We start from the raw sequence: 25,271 nt of genomic DNA, 5'->3' as shown, positions 1-25,271 counted from the left end.
CTCAGATAATGGTGTTATGGGGAATAATAAGACACTTTTCAGTGTGTTCTATATCAAGGGATCTCAAACCTTTTTGACTCAGGGGCCCCTATGTAAATAACGTTTTCATCCACGGCATCCCCTGGCATTACACTGTTAGTTTTTTGAATCTTATGTAATATTACGCTACTAATATACAGTATGTCAAGGAGGAATATCTGTTTCCATTAGAACAGGCTGAAAATAACGTTACTCTTGACGTTGAACCCCAGCATCCCTATTCTGGGGTGCAACGTTCTCCAAAAACAGCCGGTCCAGGTCCACTAGCTTGTAGATTTGCTGTTTATGATGAACAGAGTTGGGGTAGATGTAAAAAAGAACTCATCAAGTACAGCCCTGGACTGGTGACACAGCACCCTAGGGTGCCACAGACAGCACCCACTTTGAGAAACCCTGCTATAGAACACACTGAACCACCACCAAATAAATAAGCATCCATGCATCCTTACCTGTTTGTGAAGGTGTCGGTGTCACTGTCAGATAAGAAGTGTCCTGATGTGTGTCTCTGTGTGGCCATGCTGGGTCCTCTTATAGTCACAGGTAGGGGATTTTACCAGGTGTTGCACAGGCCCACATAGTAACACACACATACAGTACACACACACACGCACGTGCACGCACACACTCACTCAAGCAACTTGTATCGATTGTTTTACAGGAGGAAGTAAATTGGATTTGGGGGAATTGCCTGATCTGATCAAAGGGAGGAGGCAGTAGGTTAGTAGGCTGTTACTGTAAGACACTTTGACATCTGAGCTTTCGGGTTTCAGTGAAATGCCTTATGGATTATTACCAACCATACGTATATAATTTTTGTTCCTTGGCCTGACTTCATTCTTGTCACCCGTCTTGCATCATACTATATGTAGTAGGCTGAACTTGGTGAACTCAAATGTTTTTCTCATGGAAAACTTTCATTGTTTTTGAATAGGTGACTTCCTCTTGTGACATCACAGTCAGTGGATTTCAAAGTTAAAGGAATATATATTTCACTCTCAAACATGGTTGGGGTCATTCTAACGTCTACTCTGGCTTTTGTGGTCACCCCCAGACAGTTTTTAAGTCGCTTGATTTAATTCATTGTTATTATTGTTTATTTTTTAATGAAATTATGAAAATATAAAAATAATAATTGAAAAAAAACAGTCTCCTCACACATTAGAAGGACGATACCAGAACCAAGGACAGGTGTTTTTCGGTTAATCTATTATGGTTAAAGTGGAGTTTGAAGTTACAATGGGTTTTATAGGACAGGGGTGTGTCTGATAAAATGAATATCAAATATCTAAATACTGAATCAAGAAACTTAAAAGCTGTCCCGGGTGTTCACAAAAGCCTGAGTAGACGTTAAAATGACCCCAAACATTATTTGAAAGTGAAATACCCTGGAAAATTTTCTTTGTACTTTCACTGTTTGTAACAGATGACTTCCTATGACATCATTAACAGTGGATGTCAAAGAAGGTTATGTTGTGTATTTGCATAAAGGCCATCATTTACCATAAAGGGAACCAGCACACACATAGTATGTAGGCTATGACTTTTTAGAATATACTAATTTTGTCAGGCGGTGGTGTAAAGCAACGGTGAAGATTTTGTCAGGCAGAAAAGAATTATCGTCATGATTGATTCATTGATTGATTGAATAATCTATTAGAAGTTTGCATAGGAAAAGGCACAGTTTCATGACAGTACAGTTGACTTGTACAAGGTCAACTAAAAGGATATGCCCAAGAAAGCCTATGGCTATGATATGGAAGATGATCGATGAAATATTATTTAAAATGTTTTTTTTTTATACTTCATCATATAATGTGGATAAGTAACGACACATTGTGAGCTTGTATACTGTATCTGCTATTTTTGCCATTTTAAAATTGTTAAGTCTGGGTTTTTCTTATTGCGACCGTCAGGTCAGATTACTATCAAAACCTCGACCAGCTGTCCGTCAGTCCGTCCGTCAGTATGTCTGTCACACGTCACACTTTTGCCCTGCTCATATCACCGCAACCGTTGCCCCGATCCATGCCAAATTGTGCATACACACTCCTTGCCTGCCAAACCACAACCTCATCAGGGTTAGGGTTAGGGTCACTTGACCCTCTTCTAGCACCACCATGAGGCCGATTATTGCAAAACACATTTATGGACACAGCTCCTACAATTTTTGCCCTAAAATCGAGCAAATCGGTACACAGTATGTCTACACTCATGTCATCAACATGGATCTGTCCCATTTAGCGCCACCTTGAGGCCGAATTAAACACATTTTTGGACACTGCTCCTATAGATTTTGCCCTAAAATCGCGCAAATCGGTACACAGTATGTCTACACTCATGTCATCAACATGGATCTGTCCCATATAGTGCCACCATCAGGACGATTTTTTCAAACACATTTTTGGACACTGCTCCTACAGATTTTGCCCTAAAAGCACGCAAATTGGTACACAGTATGTCTACACTCATGTCATCAACATGGATCTGTCCCATATAGTGCCACCATCAGGCCGATTTTTTCAAACACATTTTTGGACACTGCTCCTACAGATTTTCCCATAAAATCACGCCGCTTACTGGTTCCTTGAAGTGGGTATTATAAGCCAGTATTATGATTAAAGCACATCTTGACTCTTATCACCAGACTAAAAATTTCCAAAAATGACAAAACAGCTGAAAATAGTGAGATCACATCTATTTCTCCAGACGGCAACCATCTTGCTGTTGTCATACAACTGAAACTGAATTGAATTTCCCACACACAATTTCCGCGTTTGAAAGAATGTGAAAGAAACCTCTAAAATTCCCACTCATTTTCTGTCAGACGGGTCCTCATTGACCCCTTCCCTCACCCACTGTACTGTACTGCTTGCATATACCCAGCTCGGCTCACACGAGATGCTGTTAAATTGTTTCGAATTGAGTCAGCGGGTTGCGATGCTGGAAGTCCGAGGGAACTGGATTGACCAGTATTGGTGGAACAACAATGCAGACGTAATATCCCCCACAGTGTTATAATGTAACCGCTTGAATTTCCAGCTCAGAATGTGAACGCTCATAATCATGACTAAGAGAAGTCTTCACCTCAGTGCTCTGTGTTCCATTCTTTCTAATCAGTGGTTTAGAAAGAACCTCAGTGGTTCTTAGTGGTTAGAATTCTTACTAGAGGTTTATACATTCTAACCAGCGGTTTAGAACACTCTTAAGGTGGGCTTGAGTGGTCAGTTGTCCTCACTGCTAGAGGCCACCTCCGTGGATTCATCGACCATGAACTCCATTTGTGGATAAAGAGGCCAGGCTCAGAACTCGGAGAATTTCTTCAATGGCCCTTTTAACGTGACAATTTCATTCTTTTGATTTCAGGCAGTGTAGTGTAGGGTAAGCCACACTTACTGTAAATGTGCCCCCTGTGGCTAAACGGCTTTGAATCATATGAACAGCCAGTAAGTGACAGACATGCACCTACATGTATAGTTCTATACTGTGCTGTATGTCTTACATTATGTGTTACATAAGCAACTGAACTGCTGTGGAAATGAATTTGCTCCTTGAGAACAAATAAACTATCTATTTTCAACAAAAAAATAGGCTAGTTGTATTTTTAGCTTAACCACATTAACCCTTGCATCCTCATTTGGGGCAAATACAAATGAGTGTCCTTTTTCGCTTTTTTCCCCTTCTTTTTTCTTTTTGTTGTTGTGGTTGATGTTGCAAATAGCAATTACATACTTGCCTGGCAAGACCTTTCTCAAAAGGCCATTAAAGGGCATGTCACTTTTTTACACACTTGTCTGCACACTACTAGAAGTGATAGGTTGAGAAATTGCAGTCTAATGCAGGGGTCAGCAACCTTTTTGACACAAAGTACCATGTTTTTATTTTCTTTATAGTCAGTGTGCCATATCAACATTAAGTTGAATTATTTATGACACCACGTCAAAATAAAATATTTCCAACAGATTTGTATTCCCCAGTCGGAGTTTAGAGTTTTAAATTCATGGCGACATTTTGTGCAGGATGTAATTTGAATACAGATGTGAGGGGACTTAATTCAATTGACACATTTTAAAAATATACATTTTATTTTAAAAGAAGAATCCTCTCTACGCCAGTGTGCCAGTGATCACCCTCCCCTGTGCCAATGTTGGTACCCGTACCTAAGGTTGCCTACCCCTGGTCTAATGCATGATGGCTCTTTTCATCATTACAGGAACACGGATGAACACAAAAAATGACTGAAAAAAAGAATTTATTTCCTTTTTGTTTTTGTACAAAGCTTCTTTACACATAAAAGGATAAAAGGACATTTTTACATGGGGTAGACCTTAAGAAAAACACAGGTGCATTGAGGACGTTTGTACTACATGGTAGTAACATTTCCAACCCGATTCTGTCCCTGTATTTTAGGGCTGTGCTCAAACAATCATACGTACTGTATCGTATTGTACTCCTTGCCGATATGCATATCGATACAGAGGCTATTGTACCGACATGGCAGGGAATGCTGTGTGATAAGTAGTTCTGAAAGATAAACATCACCATATGCTGTGTTTGTGTGAGAGTCAGACATGAGTTGCAACGAGAGACTAAAAATAGGTTTCTTTTTACTTGCATTTATTAATAAGAACTCTGGTAGTACAAACAATCTTTTATTATAATTCTAAGATCTCTCTGAGCCTGTAAGTGTTTTAATTTAATCAATTCGTAAAGCTTTGACTTCGCTGTTATAAAGAATAATAAAGATGAGCTCTTGTAGTAAATAAGTAGGATACTCTATGGTCATCGTTAAAAATCAGCGGGTATCGCGATTGTATAAAGGCCTCTGTATCGTGATACATATCATATCGTGAGGTTGTAGGACCAGCCCTTCTTTATTGTCTTGTTCTTTCCTGCTCGTGTTTTGTAATTTGCCAATTGAAATATTTCAACTACCCTCTTTATCTGTAGCATATCAGTCAATATAACTGTATTTTCAGGTCATTCTAATCTTCACACTGGATTTTACCGTGTACATTTATATCTGTGTAATAAACAATACAAAACAAAAATAATCACATACAAACTGTAACAACCCCTACATAAACCACATCTTAAAATGTAAATACAATTCAATATTTCAAGGACAACACTTTAGATGCCCTGTTATTGCTCTGATGCACCTCAATCTGGCAACAGCGAAACACATTAAACATATCAAAGTTTATTTAAGCTTGAACTTATCGGAGCCTTTCTATTCAAGTCTCTCTCACATGATTAATGTGGTAGAAAAACTGCTGTACTGGTTTTGCGTGCGTCTACCATTATACTTTAAACCAGAACCTGCTGAGTAGTTCACCCATATTATCTATCAATTGCAATTCCACACCCCTTGAAACATTAAATTCATGGAGATATTTTAGTTGTTGTTGCATTCTGTTGGGGCGGCAGTGGCTCATGGGTAGAGTGGCCACTTGGCACCCGGAAGGTTCCCAGTTCGATCCTGGGCTCCCCTATAGTGTGTCGAAGTGTCATTGAGCAAGACTCTGAACCCCTAGTTGCTCGCAGTGAGCAAGGTTGGTGCCTTGCATGGTTTCCTCCGCCATCGGTGTATGAATGTGTGTGTGTGAATGGGTGAATGTAATGCACAACCTTTGTAAAGCTCTTTGGATAATGCGCTATATACTGCATAAATACGCCATTTACCAGCGGGGAGATACAAAGATTCGCCAACTGACCGATGACCTGGTCATCAAATTATTGGCTTTAGGAATGTGACAAAAACTAAACAATTCAAGGTTTCATGGGGTGTGTAATTGATGAAGTATTTTTCTCTACACTGTGTGTGTGTGTGTGTGTGTGTGTGTGTGCGTGTGCGTGTGCGCGTGTGCGCGTGTGCGCGGGCCCTAACGCCTCCAGGCTGTGCATTTAGATGACAACAGAGTGTAGGTGTCTGAAGCACATGATGACGTCCAGAGGGACAGGTGGGCTCAGATGATTCCCGTCCAGACGCAGATACCTGAGAGAGAAACACAAAACCATTGTCGTCAAGATTCTTAATTCACAGATGTATCTCACAGATATATCGTTCCGGACATCCTTATTGCCGCAGAGTATTTCCTTTACAGTTATGTCATCATCATCATTATCATCATCTTGGCTTTACCGTCATGACATCAGATTACGTTTCCATACAGCATGTGTACGTTTTCCCATACCACGCATTTCTTTTCTCTCACACGGACAGAACGCAAGCATTTTAAAGAATAACAGGTTTAGAATGTGTGGAACACGAAGATGAACGTGACTACTATAGGCTACGTGCATTATGGCCAGAGGCTAAAAGGGGTTTACCCAGTGGTGCGTCGCGACACGACACATTGTGAGCTTGTAGATCTGCTATTTTCAAATGGCCAAAATGTATATAGGGCTTGAAGTGAGTAATGTATGTTTTGTGATGATAATCAAAAAATCTACAAAGTAACTACTAACTAAAGATTTCAAATAAATGCAGTACAGTAAAAGTACAATATCTGGAGCCGAGATGTAGTGGAGTAGAAGTAGAAGTGGAAATGAGTACATGTACTTGGTCACTTTTCACCACTCTGACTACTGTACCTGGATTATGGCCAGAGGCTATTGCAGGGCTGTCACGATTATGACATTTTACATGACGATTAATTGTCACTCAAATAATTGTGATTAATGATTTAATTGTGTTTTCGTCGTTGACAATCACATTTCTGTTTGGCTTTTAGGCTTTGAAGTTGCACATGGTAGATATGACACATAACCTAAATATACAAAGAAATTACTGACATATTTGACAACTTTATACTTAAAAAAGAACATTGATAGTGGAAATAGCCGATCTACAAGCTCCCAACGCGCCGCGATGCGACGCGTTGTGAGCTTGTAGATCTGCTATTTCCACAATTTTTTACTTTAACTCTTTCACAGCCTGGTCAGAATGGGCTTGTCTGTGGACTAGCCTGGTCAGAATGGGCTTGTCTGTGGACTAGCCGGAAATTTCTAATATTGTATTATGATCTGATATTATGTTTATAAGCATCAGCCCACCCCCCCTCCTTCTTGGACGCCATTTTTTCCTTCTTTTTTTCGATCCCACGGTCATAAACTCACCATATCTGGATCTGCATTGGCATATAGTAGGGATTTTGGCCGAGTCGTCTTTCCACCCGTGCGTTTCACGTGCACGATCCGTGTACATCTATGTGGGTGCATGTGATCATCTCCGTGTGTACAATCCATGGAAAAATTTTCATTAGCCTAGCCGCTAGGACAACGGCTATGCTAACGCTAACGTCTATACAGTACAGGTAAGTCTATGGGAAAAGGCTAATCTGCCCCGGAAGCAATCAAAAGTACTTCCGGTTCATGCATAGAGAAGAATCATGCTATTGGTTAGACCGGTGGTGAGACAGAGAAGGGCTACCGATCGTTTTTTTCGATCATTATCATTTATTTCACCTATTTAGAAAAAGTGTGTAAAAGTGTGTTCTGGCTGGGAACACCTTAGCTATAATTGTGTAAAAGTGTGATCAGGCTGAGAACACCTTAGCTATAATTGTGTAAAAGTGTGTTCTGGCTGGGAACACCTTAGCTATAATTGTGTAAAAGTGTGATCAGGCTGAGAACACCTTAGCTATAATTGTGTAAAAGTGTGATCAGGCTGGGAACACCTTAGCTATAATTGTGTAAAAGTGTGTTCTGGCTGGGAACACCTTAGCTATAATTGTGTAAAAGTGTGATCAGGCTGAGAAAGAGTTAAAAGATATATATTAAAATATTTCAACATGGAAACGATTATGACAATTATGAAAAATAATCACGATTATGTCAAATAATTGCGATTAGACGATTATGTAATAATTGTGACAGCCCTATTACATGAGATTTACAGGAAGACCCACTGGGCGTGTTCACTAAGGCTCTCTGTGAGCGCTGGAGTGCAGCCCAAGTGCTCTCTGGTTGTTAGGAAGGTAACAGGATAGGTGGCCACCAAGGAATAGGGTAGTGCCCACTGTGTTAAATTAGCTATTTTCTCCAAAATGTTACAAAATACAATATTTGGAAAATTAAAGTACATGATAAGAACATGCTTCAACATTTAACAATTAAAGGAGCTATAGTCAACTTTTTCTTGAAAAACGGACGCTAAAATAAAAATAATGTTTCGAAAATATTTTATAAAAAAATAAGCTTCATATATGTGTTTCAATAAAAAAAATGACCACAAAAAGCGGAAAAATAATGATAACATAATCATTTTGGTCCTTTGTTTACATTTACAGGGTCCGAAAAATGTAAACAAAGGGCCAAAATGATTATTTTATCTTTATTTTTCCGCTTTTTGTGGTCATTTTTTAATTGAAACACATATATGAAGCTTATTTTTTTATAAAATATTTTCGAAACATTATTTTTATTTTAGCATCCGTTTTTCAAGAAAAAGTTGACTATAGCTCCTTTAATGTCAAAATATTTTGACATTTTCTCCAAATAGTCATTTTGGGGCAAGTACAAGAAGTTGAAGAATACAATTAAGTCCGATAATGACGTAGCCTACCGTGCATGTTAACATGCACGTTAACATGTATACATTACATTAGGCTACTTAACATTTTGGACAGAATTTCCTATTTTACCCAGATGTCCCTACTAATGCCCACCTATCCTGTATCCGTTGGGACATTCAGAGTGGTGCAGCTCTGAGCGCAGTGAGAGTCAGAGCACACGCTGACTTATCCAGGTGAAAAGCCAGGGTGTCCCGATCGTCATTCTGAAAGAAGGAAGCTGTTGCAAAATGCCATGGTTGCTTGTTTGGTACTCTGGGATTCCCCATCTGTGGCGAGTTAGCGCCCTCTGGGGGGGGCGGGGTCGGGCAGCTAGTTCGGGAAGTAACAGGAGGGTGCACAGCCAAAAAAAACCTAGGCCACTGTTTCCCAAACAGTGGGTCGGGACCCATTTGTGGGTTGCGGACTGATTAGGGAGTTTTTGAATGATGACGTTGCCAATGATGAAAATGTCAACGTCAGTTAGTTAATGTGTGTGTAAATTAACCCGTATCGGAGCACTCTGCGACGTCAACACCCAGAGCACTCTGAAATGTGAGAGCATGATTTACTATAACTTCATTGTTTAATGATCCATTGTGAGGTGTGACCTACCTTAGTCTTGGCATGGCAGTGTGATCGCTCAGGTCACCCTGCAGGCTGTATGGGCAGATCTGGGTGCCATTGATGCCTGCCATAAGACAAGAGAAAAGAAATGAAAAGGAACATAATGACCCATTACCCAACCACAGGTACTCGGAATTACAAACCTGTCTATATCAAGTCAAATGTGAGTTCAGTTCATGCTCGTGTGAGTTAGATGTAGGAATAACTGGCTCTGCAAGCTGCATATTCTAAAGATGATCATTGATTGATTGATTTAAGTATTTATTAGAAGTTTTGCATAGGAAAGGGTACAGTTTCATGACAGTACAGTTTCTTAGATACAAGGTCATCATCATCATCATCATCACTTTAATTGTTAATTAACATGGTAATTGAAATGTGCCCTTTTGCCAATACCTCCTATGCATGCATTATACTTTATACAATAACAATATACACCAGTGATTCTCACTTTACATTTTTATTCCAAGGGGACACACAGTTCTATATTCATTATGACACAGAACCGCACTTGATACTCTTTTTTTTTTAAATATATTATCATCTCTGGAACCCCAATCTGCACTATAAAACCCTCAGTGTTCATTTACTAAAGGAACAGACCGCTTGGTTCTATTCTATTTGTACACTCTTGAAGCAGAGGCGTAATTTCAGAAAGAAATACGGGGTGGCAAAAAATAAGTTACCATAGCCCCATTTCTAAACTAGTGAAAATAGTAGATCTACAAGCTCTCAACATGTCGCCAAGTGATGCGTTGAGAGCTTGTAGATCAACTATTTTCACTATTTTGTTTGGGGTGAAAAGAGAATTCTTTTAGAAAATAATAACGTTCGCCTATAATAACATTTCCTGCAAAATAGGGATGAAAGTGGTTAATAAATTAATAGTTGCAAACGCTTATCTAAATTATAACACATGTCACAAGATGGACAGGCTTCGATGAAATCAGATTAATCTGCTTAAACATTTCAGAGTTGGGGACAATAGCCTATGCATACAATAACTGAATTTAAGGTTAAACACTAGGTGGTGGTAATTGCCAAAATGATGCCCTGGGCCTAGCCAGTACTGTGAACTCACACTCTGCTGTTGTCATTGAGGTGCAGGTTATTTTAAAGGACAACTTTGGATTTTTTACAACAAGGGTTCATATTTTCGATGGCAATTTGTGAAAATAAAATATGAGTGTTAAAATGTTTTAAGTTACTGCTTTCTATCGTTTTAACGATTTTAATGATTTTGATTTCAGTGGTTGGGGTGTACAAGTGGCTAAATATGTATTTTTAGACACAATAAGCCGTTGATTTTGTATTACTATGTACAGTAACACTACTAGCTGCCCATAAGTCACATCTGCCCATGAAAGATTGCGGTGCATCTTGGGAATGAGCTTATTATGTCTAAAAAGACGTACTGTATTTAGCTTGTATGCATACACTTGCATGCATGCCCCCAACCACTGAAATCAAAATCATTAAAATCGCTAAAACAATAGGAAGCATTAAATGAAAACATTTAAAAAACAAAGTTGTCCTTTAAATAATATTTTATTCATTAATGTGAACTCACGCTCGATGCTGTTGTGGTTGAGGTGATTTTAAATAACTCACTCTCGATGCTGTTGTGATTGAGGTGATTTTAAATAACTCACTCTCGATGCTGTTGTGGTTGAGGTGATTTTAAATAACTCACTCTCGATGCTGTTGTGGTTGAGGTGATTTTAAATAACTCACTCTCAATGCTGTTGTGGTTGAGGTGATTTTAAATAACTCACTCTCAATGCTGTTGTGGTTAAGGTGATTTTAAATAACTCACTCTCGATGCTGTTGTGGTTGAGGTGATTTTAAATAACTCACTCTCGATGCTGTTGTGGTTGAGGTGATTTTAAATAACTCACTCTCGATGCTGTTGTGGTTGAGGTGATTTTAAATAACTCACTCTCAATGCTGTTGTGGTTGAGGTGATTTTAAATAACTCACTCTCGATGCTGTTGTGGTTGAGGTGATTTTAAATAACTCACTCTCGATGCTGTTGTGGTTGAGGTGCAGGTGCTCCAGGTGTCCGTTGAACAGCGGGACAGAGGACAGCTGGTTGTGGGCCAGGTGCAGGTCCAGCAGGGTGGACACGTTGAACACGGCCTTGGGGACACTTTTATCACTCAGCTGGTTGTAGTTGAGCCTGACGAACGCTAGGTTACTGAAGCCCTGGAAGTAGTCTCTATATGAACACCAGAGACACAAGGAGAGGGTGTCAATTATAACCATGCAAGCCATCCACTCTCCTGGTAGTCAGGGAATATCTTCAGAAATAGTGTCAAATCCTGGAATAAATTCCTTACCAAAACATTTCTTGACCAATGTGTTTGTAAAGGTGTCTAGTAACACATCTCACAAAAACTGAAATTCAGTTTCCCTAGGAGAATCCGTGGCAGCTGCTGAAAATTGGGGTCCCATTAACTTAAAGGGGCACTCCACCACTTTTCAACCTTTGTTCATATAATTGGTCCTCACTCAAAAATAGCTTTCCTTTTTTTTTTTTTTTTTTTTTTCCTCAGAGGAGGACTGTGGGCAGGTCAGAAACCCATAGTCTTGTGACATCATCGATTGCCAATCCAGCTTATAGAAACTGCAGGCTTTCTATTCCTGAAAAGTTGCAATTTTAAAGTGGAAGCCATTGTTCTCGTGATAATAAAAATCTAAATGATTCTAATGATTAATTTTTTTTTGGGGAAAATGATGATGTCACAAGACGATGGATTCTGAACTTCCCACAGCTCTCCTAGGAGACTTGGACTGAGTAGAAAAAAATTGTGATATTTTATCATGAACATTAGTGAGGACCTATTATATGAAGACAGGTTGAAAAGTGGTGAACTACTCCTTTAACTATACAGAATAAAACCAAAATAAACATGCTTTAAGTAGCATGTGAGGGGTCAAACTAGGGGTTTTTAATTATTCTGAATCCATTGCAAGCATTTGTTTTGCACGAAAAACATTCCTGGGGCTAAAAACGGACCCTCAAAACTATGGTTTAGTGATGATGAGTGTTAAGCAGTACTAGATTTGCTGAGCCTTGCACCCCCCCCCCCCCATTTATTTTGTGTACAATTCAGTGTCAAAATATAAACTCTTAACTTTCTAAAGTCATGAGGTTGAAGGTGAACCATATGTATTCTATTATTAAACAGCATAACAGTAAACAAACATGTCAAACAATATGTATATGATACGATGCCATCTTCAGTAAGTCAGTGGTGAGGCAGCTGCCCTGATTTATACTTCATCGTATGCATGTGATGCGTGCAAAAAATAAGAAGCTCTACAAGCTCCCAACACGTTGCAGCGTGACGCACCAATGGACGACGGAGTAGGATGTGTTTTCCAGGTGAAACTGGAAATAATCCTTTTTCATGTTAGTCTCTTTAACTCTGTAGATACACAGACATTGCATGAAATACTTGCTTTGGAATGTCATCGATGCTGTTTCTGTCCAGGAAGAGCTGTATGAGTCCGTTGGGGACTCCGGCAGGCATCTTCCTCAGGGTGTTGTGGGCCAAGTTGAGCTGCACCAAGTTCTTCAGGTCCTTAAAAATGTTCTTTCCAATGTTGGCATCGCTGAGCTGAGAGGAAAGACAGACAGTATAGTGGGAGAAATATGTGAAAAAGGTGTTCACTTCCGGCAGAAAGCGTGAAAATTTGCACCTAGGGGTATTTTTGTGCGCTGAATTCAAAAATTGACGGTCCCAAGCACTTTTCTCAAATTCACTTTTCTCTAATTCACTTACCATAGGGTTAGGGTTAGGAAAAAAAGACCCCCCAAAAATTGTCTTTAAGTAGCATGTGAGGGGTCTATAGCTAGGGGGTTTTCATGATTCTGAATCCATTCCAAGCATTTGTTTTGCACAAAAACATTCCTTGGGCAAGAAATGGACCCCACAAAACTATGGTTTAGTGATGAGTCATCACTTTTCACAGTTGTGTAGGGTCCATTTCTTGCCCAAGGAATGTTTTTCGTGCAAAACAAATGCTTGCAATGGATTCAGAATCATGAAAATCCCCTAGATAGACCCCTCACATGCTATTTAAAGAAGATTTTTTGGGGGGTCTTTTTTCCCTAGTATGTTAACTCATTTAGTGCCACCCTAGTCACCACTAGAGGGCGCCCAGTGGCCATAGAAAATCCCATAGAGATATGCTGGTATATGCAGAAGCCCTGCAGCCATGACTTGCCTGAACACTTTCCTTTGTGCATGTACAGGAAGAGGATGAAGTTAGCTTGAAGTTAGCTATTGGCTACCAAGCATTTTAGAAGCCTTATTTTCGTCAACTTAGCCATGATTAAACCTTGCACACCTCATGCATGGGAAAGAAACAGAGAAGAATGAGCTCTAAAAAATCCAATGCAATCCTGGATTGCATTGGAGTGGATTTGTGCAGTTTGTTCACAGCTTTCAAACAAAAAAATCCGATTGGAAATCCGTTCAGGCATTCTTGAGATAATCGCCATTATGTTTTACATGTTATGTAAACAAACATGGCTGCCCTGTATGTTAGATGGGGTTGTATGGGGGTGGAACATGCAAAATCGCGATTGAAATCATGTTCACTAGATTTGATGGGGTCCAAAAAAAAAATTTCAAAAAAATTTTTATTATTATTATTATTTTTTTTATTTTTTATATCCCATAGGCACTCTGGGATGCGATAATATATCCCGAACTAATTCGGGATAGGCACTCAATGAGTTAAGTGAATTAGAGCCACCAGATCCCATGGGAAAAGTGCTTGGGACCGTCAATTTTTGAATTCGGCGCACAAAAATACCTCTAGGTGCAAATTTTCACGCTTTCTGCCGGAAGTGAACACATTAGCCTATTTTTGTTACATATTTCTTCCACTAGTACAGTTCCGGTCCCCGGTTCAAATATGATTATTTTGGGGGGTCAAGGGGAAGTGTATATGTGTACTATAGGTATATGCTACTGTGTGGAGGGAGATCAGGACCACTTCCTTGTGACCGTTTATTTTTTACCCTGAGGCAGTGGGAGTAATTAACAAGGCACACTCAGACCCGTTGGGAGAGAGCGCTATTATGACACTTTCTGATCTCACATGCAGGCTGCTGTGTCGTAAGACGAATTTCAGTGTGAACTGACAATAAAGTACTATATCATATCATATCTTATCACTGCCACGCAATCACATGGTTCATGTAGTGAGAGTACCTCAGAAACACTTGAAGGGGGTTAAACTTTGGAACTACACAGTTCTTTTGGAACTACTGGTCACCCCCATGGCAAGCATTACTTAGGGCAGTGGTTCTCATCCTTTTCAGGCCGCGACCTGGGGACCCCCCCAAAATAATTTGGGGACCCCTCTGGGGGTCCCGACCCACAGGTTGAGAACCACTGACTTAGGGTCCCGGGACCACCTAGACATCCACCCCCCCCCCCCCCCCCCCCCACCCACAAGTGAATGTGCGAGCACAAAACCAAAAAGTGCAATAACTCATTGCTTTGTTTATCATAATGCTTCACTGAACAAAAGCCAGTGGCCGTTATTTACAGAAACCAAATCATTAATCATTCCTTCTCTCTCTCTGTCTCACACTCTCACTCTCACACTCTCACTCTCACTCTCTCACTCTCTCACTCTCTCACTCTCACTCTCTCACTCTCTGTCCAGATGTTCCCAGTCGAGTCCCTGGCATTCAAACTGGCAGCTTGCCAGTCACCAGCTGTTCATGATAACTGCAGTATAGACATGCATGCGAGCTGACTCAGACGCACACAGCAGGTGAGTGAGACTGTACTGTACGTCTATACCTTGTTATGGTGCAGGTCTAGCAGGACCAGGTGATCCATCTTGCCGAAAGCCCCGGGAGGGATCTTGGAAATCTGGTTTCTGCTGAGACGCAGCTGCTCCAGGCCTGCTGGGAGGTCTGCCGGGACCTCCTTCAGCTGGTTGCGCTCCATGTAGAGGAACAGCAGGCCGGGGATCTTCTCAAACACCTTCAGATAGGAGACATTGGAGGAGAAATTCATCATTAGACTGTTTCTGGAAGTGCAAAAAAAGCATGAACATTACAGACTTGCAAAGATTCTATGGGTTTCATTGCATTATCTATTCCGTAATGTGTGTGTGTTGGTATCAGTTGTTCTCAACATGGTATCCAGGGACTCCCAGTGGTCCTTTTGGGTGTTCCAGAGGGTCCCCAGATAAATGCTAGTTTAACCTTAGTATGTACGTTAATGTCCCAGCGCCATGTCCATGGAGTGTAGGCAGTGGATCAGGAGGCAGAGTTGCCGCTTGGGAACCAGAAGGTTCTCAGTTCGATCCCTGCCTCCCCAGAATTAGTGTTGAAGTGTCCTTGAGCAAGACTCTGAACCCCTAATTGCTCCCGTTGTGCAGGTTGGTGCCTTGCATGGTTTCCTCCGCCGTCGGTGTATGAATGAAAGGGTGAATGTACAATCATTGTAAAGCGCCTTGGATAAATGTGCTCTATACATGCACCATTTACCATTTACTACATCAAGCTGCTATGCCTGACGCTAGGCTCCTATGGGCCTCCTGGCTCGGCAAGGCTTACTTTATGTACGTAAATGCAAATTTAAGTAAATGCAACTAGAACATAGATTCATTTTATTACAGAGCTGCACTAGTTTCTCTATATATGAGCTGCACTAGTTTCTCTATATCTATAGTAGATTATAGTAAACATATTCTGGACAAAATGACAGACCAAATCATGTCAAACTAGAAGCAGTGCTCTTCCGAGCACAGGTCTCCACCAGGCCGTGTGTCCCGGTGGTGCTACTGTATAATAGGCCAATGTAAAAAGGGTGGCATGTGTTCTTCACCATAGATCTTTCATGGAAATCGGACGCTGCATGCATGATTTGAAGCATTGTGTTCCAAAAATGTGTTTTGCTAAACTCTGCTGGTGGCGCTATAACAGGCCAATGTGAAAAAAGGTAGCATTTGTTCCTTGACGTAGTGGGAATATGTGTGGCAAATGTCACGGTAATCGCAAGCTGCGTTGATGATTTGAAGCATTTTGTTCAAAAACGGAGCAATCCTGCAAACTTTGGAAGCTAATATTAGCCAATCAGGATGGAATATGAAATATCAGACGGATCGGACTTGATCACATGACTATAGAGATACTGTGTACCGATTTGCGTGATTTTTTGATAAAATCTCAAGGAGTAATATCCAAAAATGTGTTTTACATAAGTCTGCCCAAAGGTGGCGCTGTAAAAGGCTGATGTGAAAAATGCAGGGCAAAGGTTTATCCTTAGCCTCTAGGGAGTGCGCTTACAAAGTTTGAAACTGATCGATGGAGTTATAGGTAAAACCACAAATCGGCCTGTTATAGCGCCACCATGAGGCTGATAAAAAAAAAAATAAGTGGCATTTCTTCCTCGGCCTAGTGGGAACGTGTGTGCGCGATTTCATGATAATTGCACTTTGCCAATTTTAGCCAATCAGGAAGGAATATGCAAAATCGGACAGATCTGTGTCGATCACATGACTGTCGAGATACTGCCTACCGATTTGTAGGATTTTTGGACAAAATCTGTAAGAGTAGTGCACAGAAATGTGTTTTGCGAACATCGGCCACTAGGTGGCGCTAGAAAAGGCCCATTTGAAAAATTTAGGGCAGAGGTTCTAGATTGGCATCCAGGGAATGTGTGTGCTCACTTTGGCAGCGACCGGGCCAACGGCGACTGAGATTAGCTGCACACAAACTGCGAGGACACACGGACGGACGGACGGATGCACGGACGCACACACGGACGGACGAAGGGGAAAACATACTCTCCCCCAAGCCTTCGGCTGGTGGAGACAACAATAAAATGTTCTTATAGGTATCAAATGGCTTAATTGTGGGTCCTTGACATCTAAAACGTTTATAATCACTGAACACACAGGGATTTATGAACATTTTAAATAAACCCGTACTGGATGCTGGCATGCAGCATCATGCAAACCGACCTGCTTGTCGACCCTCTGGATGCGGTTGTTGGCCAGGTTGACCCAGCGCAGCTCGGTGGCGTTGCGGAACGGCTCCGCCGTCACCGCAGAGATGTAGTTGTTCTGCAGGTACAGGTAGTGAGTCCTGGACGGGATGACGGGGACCACCCGGAGGTTGCGGTTCTCGCAGTAGAGGGCGCTGGGGAAGGACGGCGGGCAGAAGCACTCCCGGGGGCAGTCGTCGAACATGGAGGGGGGGCCCAGGATGGGCGGGGGGAAGTCTGTGGGCTCCTGCGGCTCGGGCTCCAGGGGTGCGGCGGGTCTGGGAGGCGGGGTCCGGGGAGGCGGGGGCCGCCGGCTGGAGGGAGGGCGCTTGGTGGGCTTTGCAGGCTTTTTTGGCCGAGTTCTCTGGGTGAACACTGCCCCCACCAGGAGGAACAGTGCCAATGCAGAGAATAGTCCCACGCCGGCCTTCATGGTCCTGCAGTGGTTGGAGAGAGAGAGAGAGAGAGAGAGAGTTTTGATGCCACTTTAGCCCCTTTTCGACTGCAGCTTTAGCACCACACTACACTACACCACACCAACATACAAATATTTACATTTTCCATTACACAAAACTACCCCTATCGGTAAGAAACAAATTGACCCTTTTAACTGATTAAAATACAATAAAAAAAAATGTATTACAACTATCCTAATTATAATACACTATTATTACACTATTATAGATTATAATAGTGTTATAGTACAAAATAATCTATTATCATGTATTACAACTATACTGTATCCTGGTAGTCTAAATGAAAAGTGAGTGATCAGTCATTATGAAGTGTTTGGCCGAGCTCAGACCTACTCTGGAGTGGATAGTTTTTAGTACCACTTTCCAGGTCTTTTGTAGTGGAAAACCTGGCACAAGTCGGTGGTGTGGAGTGGTGTGATGTTGGGCCATGTCAGTGGAAAAGGGGCTTATGAATGCAATCTGTGAACCCATTGTCAAGAAAAAAATCACACCCGTGTGAAGTGGAGCTGTGTGTGTGTGTGTGTGTGTGTGTGTGTGTGTGTGTGTGTGTGTGTGTGTGTGTGTGTGTGTGTGTGTGTGTGTGTGTGTGTGTGTGTGTGTGTGTGTGTGTGTGTGTGTGTGTGTGTGTGTGTGGATCATGTGTACCGATTTTTGTGACATTTGAAGGAAATATGTAGGAAAAGGAGCAAAAAGTGTGTTTTGGAGAAAATTCAAGATGGCGGAAAATCTATCATGGCGCAAATGGGCGTGGCCTATATGGGGAGATGCGTCATGACCCAAGGAATCCAGGGAAAAAATATTTTTAATTTTCCGACCTACGGTTCAAGAGTTACAGGCCAAAACGTAAAGTGGGGTGTTATGGCGCCACCATGCGGCCAAATGACACAATTATTTTTGGAGCTGTGTGAAGCACAGGCTCCCTATACGTGGCTGTGTGGGTCTGTGTGTCTGTGTGTGTGTCTGTGTGTGTGTGTGTGTGTATGTAGCCTGAACTTCCTAAACTTCGGCACGCCACTAGTCCCACAGTTTTGCCACCACACACTCGCGCCATATGTCAAATCGACCGGCTTACTCGGGAATCGTGGGCTATTACTTTTCTAAGAGAAAGGTTCTATAGTTTAATTGATATTAATTTATTAGTGAATTAATTTTCCCCATTGACTTATAATGGGAATCGCAAAAACTCACATTCAATTATTTGTCTCTCGCAAACCATAGGGGCTAGAGTTTCAAGACTTGGAGAGGAGGTTCATAATGATTTCAAGGATTAAATGAAAAATAATTGTGTCATTTGGCCGCATGGTGGCGCCATAACACCCCACTTTACGTTTTGGCCTGTAACTCTTGAACCGTAGGTCGGAAAATTAAAAATATTTTTTCCCTGGATTCCTTGGGCCATGACGCATCTCCCCATATAGGCCACGCCCATTTGCGCCATGATAGATTGTCCGCCATCTTGAATTTTCTCCAAAACACACTTTTTGCTCCTTTTCCTACATATTTTCTTCAAATGTCACACAAATCGGTACACATGATCCACACACACACACACACACACACACACACACACACACACACACACACACACACACACACACACAGCTCCACTTCACACGGGTGTGATTTTTATTTAATCCTTGAAATCATTATGAACCTCCTCTCCAAGTCTTGAAACTCTAGCCCCTATGGTTTGCGAGAGACAAATAATTGAATGTGAGTTTTTGCGATTCCCATTATAAGTCAATGGGGAAAATTAATTCACTAATAAATTAATATCAATTAAACTATAGAACCTTTCTCTTAGAAAAGTAATAGCCCACGATTCCCGAGTAAGCCGGTCGATTTGACATATGGCGCGAGTGTGTGGTGGCAAAACTGTGGGACTAGTGGCGTGCCGAAGTTTAGGAAGTTCAGGCTACATACAGACACACACACAGACAGACAGACAGACACACACACAGACAGACCCACACGGCCACGTATAGGGAGCCTGTGCTTCACACAGCTCCAAAAAGGGGAAACCAGCTCCCTCTGCAGTTTTTCCCTTGCACAGAATCTGTTCTTGAGAGATTAGTTTGAATACCTCGGACACATTAAGTATTTAAGTCAAAATAAATACAATAACCTAGCTGCAGCTCGCTCTTTAACAATAACACACAGATATTCCGAAAAAAAACAAGCATTCCAAATCGAAATGTCGATCGCCATTCGTCCCTGACCATATATAGTAGAATGCCTTCATGCTTATTACATAGAACTAGCCCTTACCCGTTCAAAGATATGAGCTCCGAAATGATGTGCAGTGTGTGGGTTATGGGATGTGCACTGTGCACACAGTATATGAGGGATGGAAAGTAACTTTAACTGGTGTTTGCATGCTAATATGTAGGAGCATCAATGTAAGAAATACCCGTTCCATTTAACGGCTACAGAGATACTGTGTACCGATCTGCATGATTTTTGGACAACATCTGTAACAGGGCCAGAACCCCCCCCCCCCCCCACCACCACCACCCCACCACCCCACCCCCCCGTGTGTGTGTGTGTGTGGGTTTGTGTGTGATTGTGCATGGCCTGAACAACAGCGCCCCTCCCTTAACATGTGTGGTCACAAAAGGTACTGTAGGCTAAATAGATATAGATACACCATAAAAATGCTAATATACAGCATACGATTTGTGAAAGTGACAAACGGGCTTCACAGTTATGTCAGGTGTGTTCATATGCTTATGGTGATGCGATTTCAGATCAATTGCTCCCGCCACCGAGGAGAAACGCTGTGACAGACAGACAGACAGACACTCACTCACTCACTCACTCAGACATTCGCAAAATTATAGTATAGATAGGCCTCAGCCTCAGACTAGAGCATCCTCTCACAGGAAAACACTCCTCTGACTTAACATAGCAATAAATTAAGCAGGGGAATGTGCAGTGTTGTTGACATTGTAAAAGAGGAAGGGGAAAACAAAGTAGAAAAGAAAAACACAAACAACAGTACCACTAGCCTGCATATTGAAAAAACACCTCCCACTTACTTGGTCTCAGATGGCTCATTAGTGGCCAGAAAGCGGGCAGTGCCATACAGACGTTGCCCTAAAAGTACAGTACAGTATATCTCCCTGTCAGTGATACACTAGTCTTGTGTAGCCAGACAAATATTCCACAAGCTGCGAATGTTATATTGAGTCTGGAACTACACCCCCAAAATCCGAGCAACGGAAGCTGGCATTTCCGTTCACAAAAATATATTTTAAAATATAAATTTCTGATAAGCAACAATATACTGTATGCTTAAATGAATTTTATTTATATTAGGATAAATGTGCGCGACTGTAAAAAGGGAACGGAAGTGGGGAGGAGGCTTCACATCCGCTTTATCGCTTCTCATGCATGCAGGATACTCATGATCAGAGCTTCCGTCTCCCAGACTGTATGATGGAAGCTTTATTTTGTAAATTGTGGGAGTCAACAGTCTGGTCACGCGAGACTAGTGATACAGTACACTGACCAGGAAAGTCCACCAGTTTGTTTTGGATGCGGCTGAGATGCCACCAGCTTGTTATTGGTTTAAATTCCTTGCTCCACTCCCTCACAGGTCCTTACATCTACCTACAGTATAACTCCAGCAACCATTGACCACATGCACCACCACAGCACCCACTGGTATCCATAGCAGTGTAACCCACCTTCACATCTCACCACAGTTGATGATGGCTTCACATAAATATGAACAAGGTAATTGTTAAAGTGATGGAGACAGTGATGGAAAGTAACTAAGTACATTTACTTAAGTGCTGTTGAGGTATTTTCAATTTTCAATACTTTTACTTCTACTCCACTACATCTCAGAGGAAAATATTGTACTTTTACTCCACTACATTTATTTGAAAACTTTAGTTACTAGTTACATTGTAGATTTAGATTACTTTTAGAAAACACCCATTAATCACTTAAGCCCTACCACAAGTTTCCATTGAGCTTACTGGGGAAAAGGGGGTGTGTTAATGTGAGCTTCACCTCCTCCACACAGCTGATTCAAATCTTAACAAAAACACCAAGTAATCACCATGCAGAGATTCAGGTGTCACAGGCTCACAGCAGCAACAGCAACCAATCAGAATGAAACAGCTAAAGAGGAATAGGAAGTGATGCCCAACTTTCACGCAAGGGCTCATGGGACACTGGAAAGTTTGGAAACTTGTGGATACTTTTCGGCCAATTGAAAATAGCATTTTCAAAAGTTTTTTTTTTATACATTTTGAACTTGTGAAACGAGACATTCGGCACGATAAGTACTTTTAATTGTGGTACTTTAAGTACATTTTGATACAGATAGTTTTGTACTTTTATTCAAGTACATTTTGAATATGGGACATTTAAATGAACTAGAATATACTATACTATATAGTCCTCTCTGCTCCAACAGCTGTTTTACGTTTTGTGAGATGTACATCTCGGTTTGAAGGAATTTATTACATAATTGTTTGAATGGCTGTTACGACAGATGACCAGAGCCCACCTTTTGTTATCAAGATGACCCTCAGGTTACAGATATGGGCAGAGAACTTTTCTTGGCTTAGGTCTCTTATTTCTTGTTTGTTCTAAGTTCTGTTTGTGGTTAGGGGCTGCGGTGATGTGATTCTTAAGTCAGCCTGTATGTCCCATTGAGACATGCACAGTACAGTATGTTGGCTTCACTCACTGTATTCAAATGCTTTTAAATCATGTTTAAATCATGTCCGACTGCCACTATACAGATCTCCTTAACAACAGCTGGTGATAGCTTCACATAAACATGAACAGGGCATTACAGTGATGGAGGACAACATTGCTCCATCTCTGTACTCTATACGGTAGATCTCCAAACACAACATAATAACAAACACATGTTGTATTTGATGTTTTAAGTGCAGAGCTGTGATATTGCCAAGAGAGGGTTAATTAATGATGTATTAAGCTAATGTTAGACATTCTTTCTGTACAAGCAGTCTAACCACTAAGACACAGGTCTTCATGTGTGTTCTCATCTGTCCTAGCTTTAAAGGAGTAGTTCACCCAAAAGAATTACATTATTTTCTATCAATTACACACCCCACGAAGCCTTGAATTCATGGAGATCATTTAGTTTTTGTCGCATTCCTGAGCCAATCATTTGATGAGAGAGAGAGAGAGAGAGAGAGAGAGAGAGAGAGAGAGATGCGACGAGAGGAAGTATAATATTTGACTTGATGTAATTAGAGAGAACTGTGCAGATATTGACACAGGAGGAAAGAGTCCATGCATAAGAAAGTAGAGAGAGAGTAGTAGAGAGAGAGTTTAGGAAAGGCTGGAGGACATAAAGGCTCCATTGTCAGCGCGGGTCCAGAGGGAGCAGTTATAGCATGGAAAATGGTTCTGGGAGGTTAAGGCTCTTCGACCCTTGGGAGGTCCAGAGGAAAACATAGAATTCTAAAGAGAGACAATGAAGGAATCAGCAACGCAATTACAATCACACGTAAACTGCACACATATATCACTGCTGTTCAGAGCGGGAACACGTCACCCCTGTACTTACTTGGCCTAGATTCTTTATTGGCTCCCAGTCATACTTAGAACTGATTTTAGAGTTTCTTTTTTTCTAAAGCCCTGGATGGATTAGCATCAGCCTATATGCCCTCGACACCTCTAGGTCACTTGGATCCTCTGACCAGATGCTTCTTATGCTCCTGTGAAACCTGGTTGAAGCAAAAGGGTGATCATGTTTTCTTGTCGCTGCCCCAAAGCTATAGAATATCCTAACCTTTCCTAGTTAGGTCTGCTCCCTCTCTGGGCACTTTTAAAATGCAGATTCAAAACGTGTCATGCACAGAAGTTGTTTTCTATAGGCCTAATAATAGTTTACCTCTAGTAAATAAAATGTACTTAAATTGACTTGACTTGACTTTGTACTGTAGTAGCATTTGTACTACACTGGATTTAACATTTCTTAAATGCAAACTTACACAAGAAGACACACCCTAGATTTTGAACTTGTACCAGGAAATTAGCGAGTGGCTGCAACTTGACTTCAGCCGTTAAATTAATAAATGCGGTAAGTGTGTTAAGCAGATGTGTGTAGCCTACACTATACTGGAGCCTGAAGTCTGGGCTCTGTATATACAAAATACAATGATCTGGACGGTTGTTGCAATGGGAATGCAATGGGAATGCTCTCCAAATGGAACAATGCGATGATGAGTGTTGGACGGATGCCAAAAGTGTGGTTTGGATGCGTTAGTTAGCGTGTATGTACACACATACTGTACACACACACACACACGCACACAATATCTTGTTTTTGTGACGTACTGAGGACATTTAGACTTCCATTCATTTCCTGTGGCCTTAACCTAACCTCTATCCCTAAACCTAACCCCTAACCCTAACCCTAAACCTAACCCTAAACCTAAACACTAACCCTAAACATTGTGAGGACCGGCAAATGTCCTCACTTTGTCTATTTTTTCCAATTCTACTATGCTTGTGAGGACCTCAGTATGTCACAAAAACGAGTACACACACGCTCGCGCACGCTCGCACACGTACGCGCGCACGCACGCACGCACGCACGCACACACACAGAGTACTGGAAGGGGATATTATGCAGATGTCTTACTGTTGTATTGCCATGGAAATGAACTTAGTTGGAAGTGCTCTGAGTGATGAGGGACTGAGGAATACATCTCTGTTGATCTGCACTACATGCCTGCACAAGGAGGGGCTAACATTTCTTTATGTTGATCTTATTTCACAGAACGTGTGTGTGTGTGTGTGTGTGTGTGTGTGTGTGTGTGTGTGTGTGTGTGTGTGTGTGTGTGTGTGTGTGTGTGTGTGTGTGTGTGTGTGTGTGTGTGTGTGTGTGTGTGTGTGTGTGTGTGTGTGTGTGTGTGTGTGTGTGTGTGTGTGTGTGTGTGTGTGTGTGTGTGTGTGTGTGTGTGATTTTGCATACGCACATCCGCAGTAAGCACACGCACACACACACACACTTGCATGTTTGGCCACTTCGTACGCAGCCAGCTGTGAACTTTTTGTTGCCTATATCAACATCGATCTCTCGCAAATAATCACAAAAATTTGCTTTTCTTAGAAAATTGACCCATTCGATAAACATCGATAAACATCAAACATTTATCTTGAGTCATATGGGACGGGAACAAAAGCGTAAGAGGAGAGACAGATTCTGTCCAGCCAGGAAAAACAGTCATGAACTCTTTCTCCCGGCAGGCTGATGATGTTGATGATGGTGTTCCCTGGCACTGCCCTCGTACCGTGTGATTCCACTTTTCCTCCCCAGCCATCCAGAACCTCCCAGACCAGATGCATGCAGAGCGGAGCAGAGCTCACAGGGAGGGCGACCGACTCCACTGCCTGCCTTTCCTCTCCTTCCTCTACTGGTGCCAGGGGCGTCACAAGGGGTAGGAAAGTGGGACTGTGTTACTAGGGCCCAAGGTGGAGGGGTCTGGAATTATTTTACACTTTAACTATTGAAAAATAGCAGATATACAAGCTCACAGCGCGCGCTTCTTTTGCTT

At 41.6% G+C, this 25,271-nt stretch overlaps 1 protein-coding gene across 1 annotated transcript; it reads right to left on the bottom strand.

The window, feature by feature from the left end:
• Window positions 1-5,943: 5,943 nt before the first annotated feature.
• Window positions 5,944-17,675, bottom strand: prelp (proline/arginine-rich end leucine-rich repeat protein; the record flags this gene model as incomplete). The annotated part of the gene is made up of 6 exons (XM_080728510.1): window positions 5,944-6,034; window positions 9,207-9,282; window positions 11,240-11,436; window positions 12,660-12,841; window positions 15,047-15,232; window positions 17,220-17,675. The coding sequence occupies 6 exons, from the start codon at window positions 17,673-17,675 to the stop codon at window positions 5,944-5,946; spliced, it is 1,188 nt and encodes a 395-aa protein (XP_080584636.1).
• Between the last annotated feature and the right edge of the window lie 7,596 nt (window positions 17,676-25,271).

The sequence above is a fragment of the Nannobrachium achirus genome (assembly GCF_963921795.1).
Source record: "Nannobrachium achirus genome assembly, chromosome: 6".
Taxonomy (NCBI): domain Eukaryota; kingdom Metazoa; phylum Chordata; class Actinopteri; order Myctophiformes; family Myctophidae; genus Nannobrachium; species Nannobrachium achirus.
Note: the sequence above shows the minus strand (reverse complement) of the source record. Positions and strands in the feature narration are given on the sequence as shown.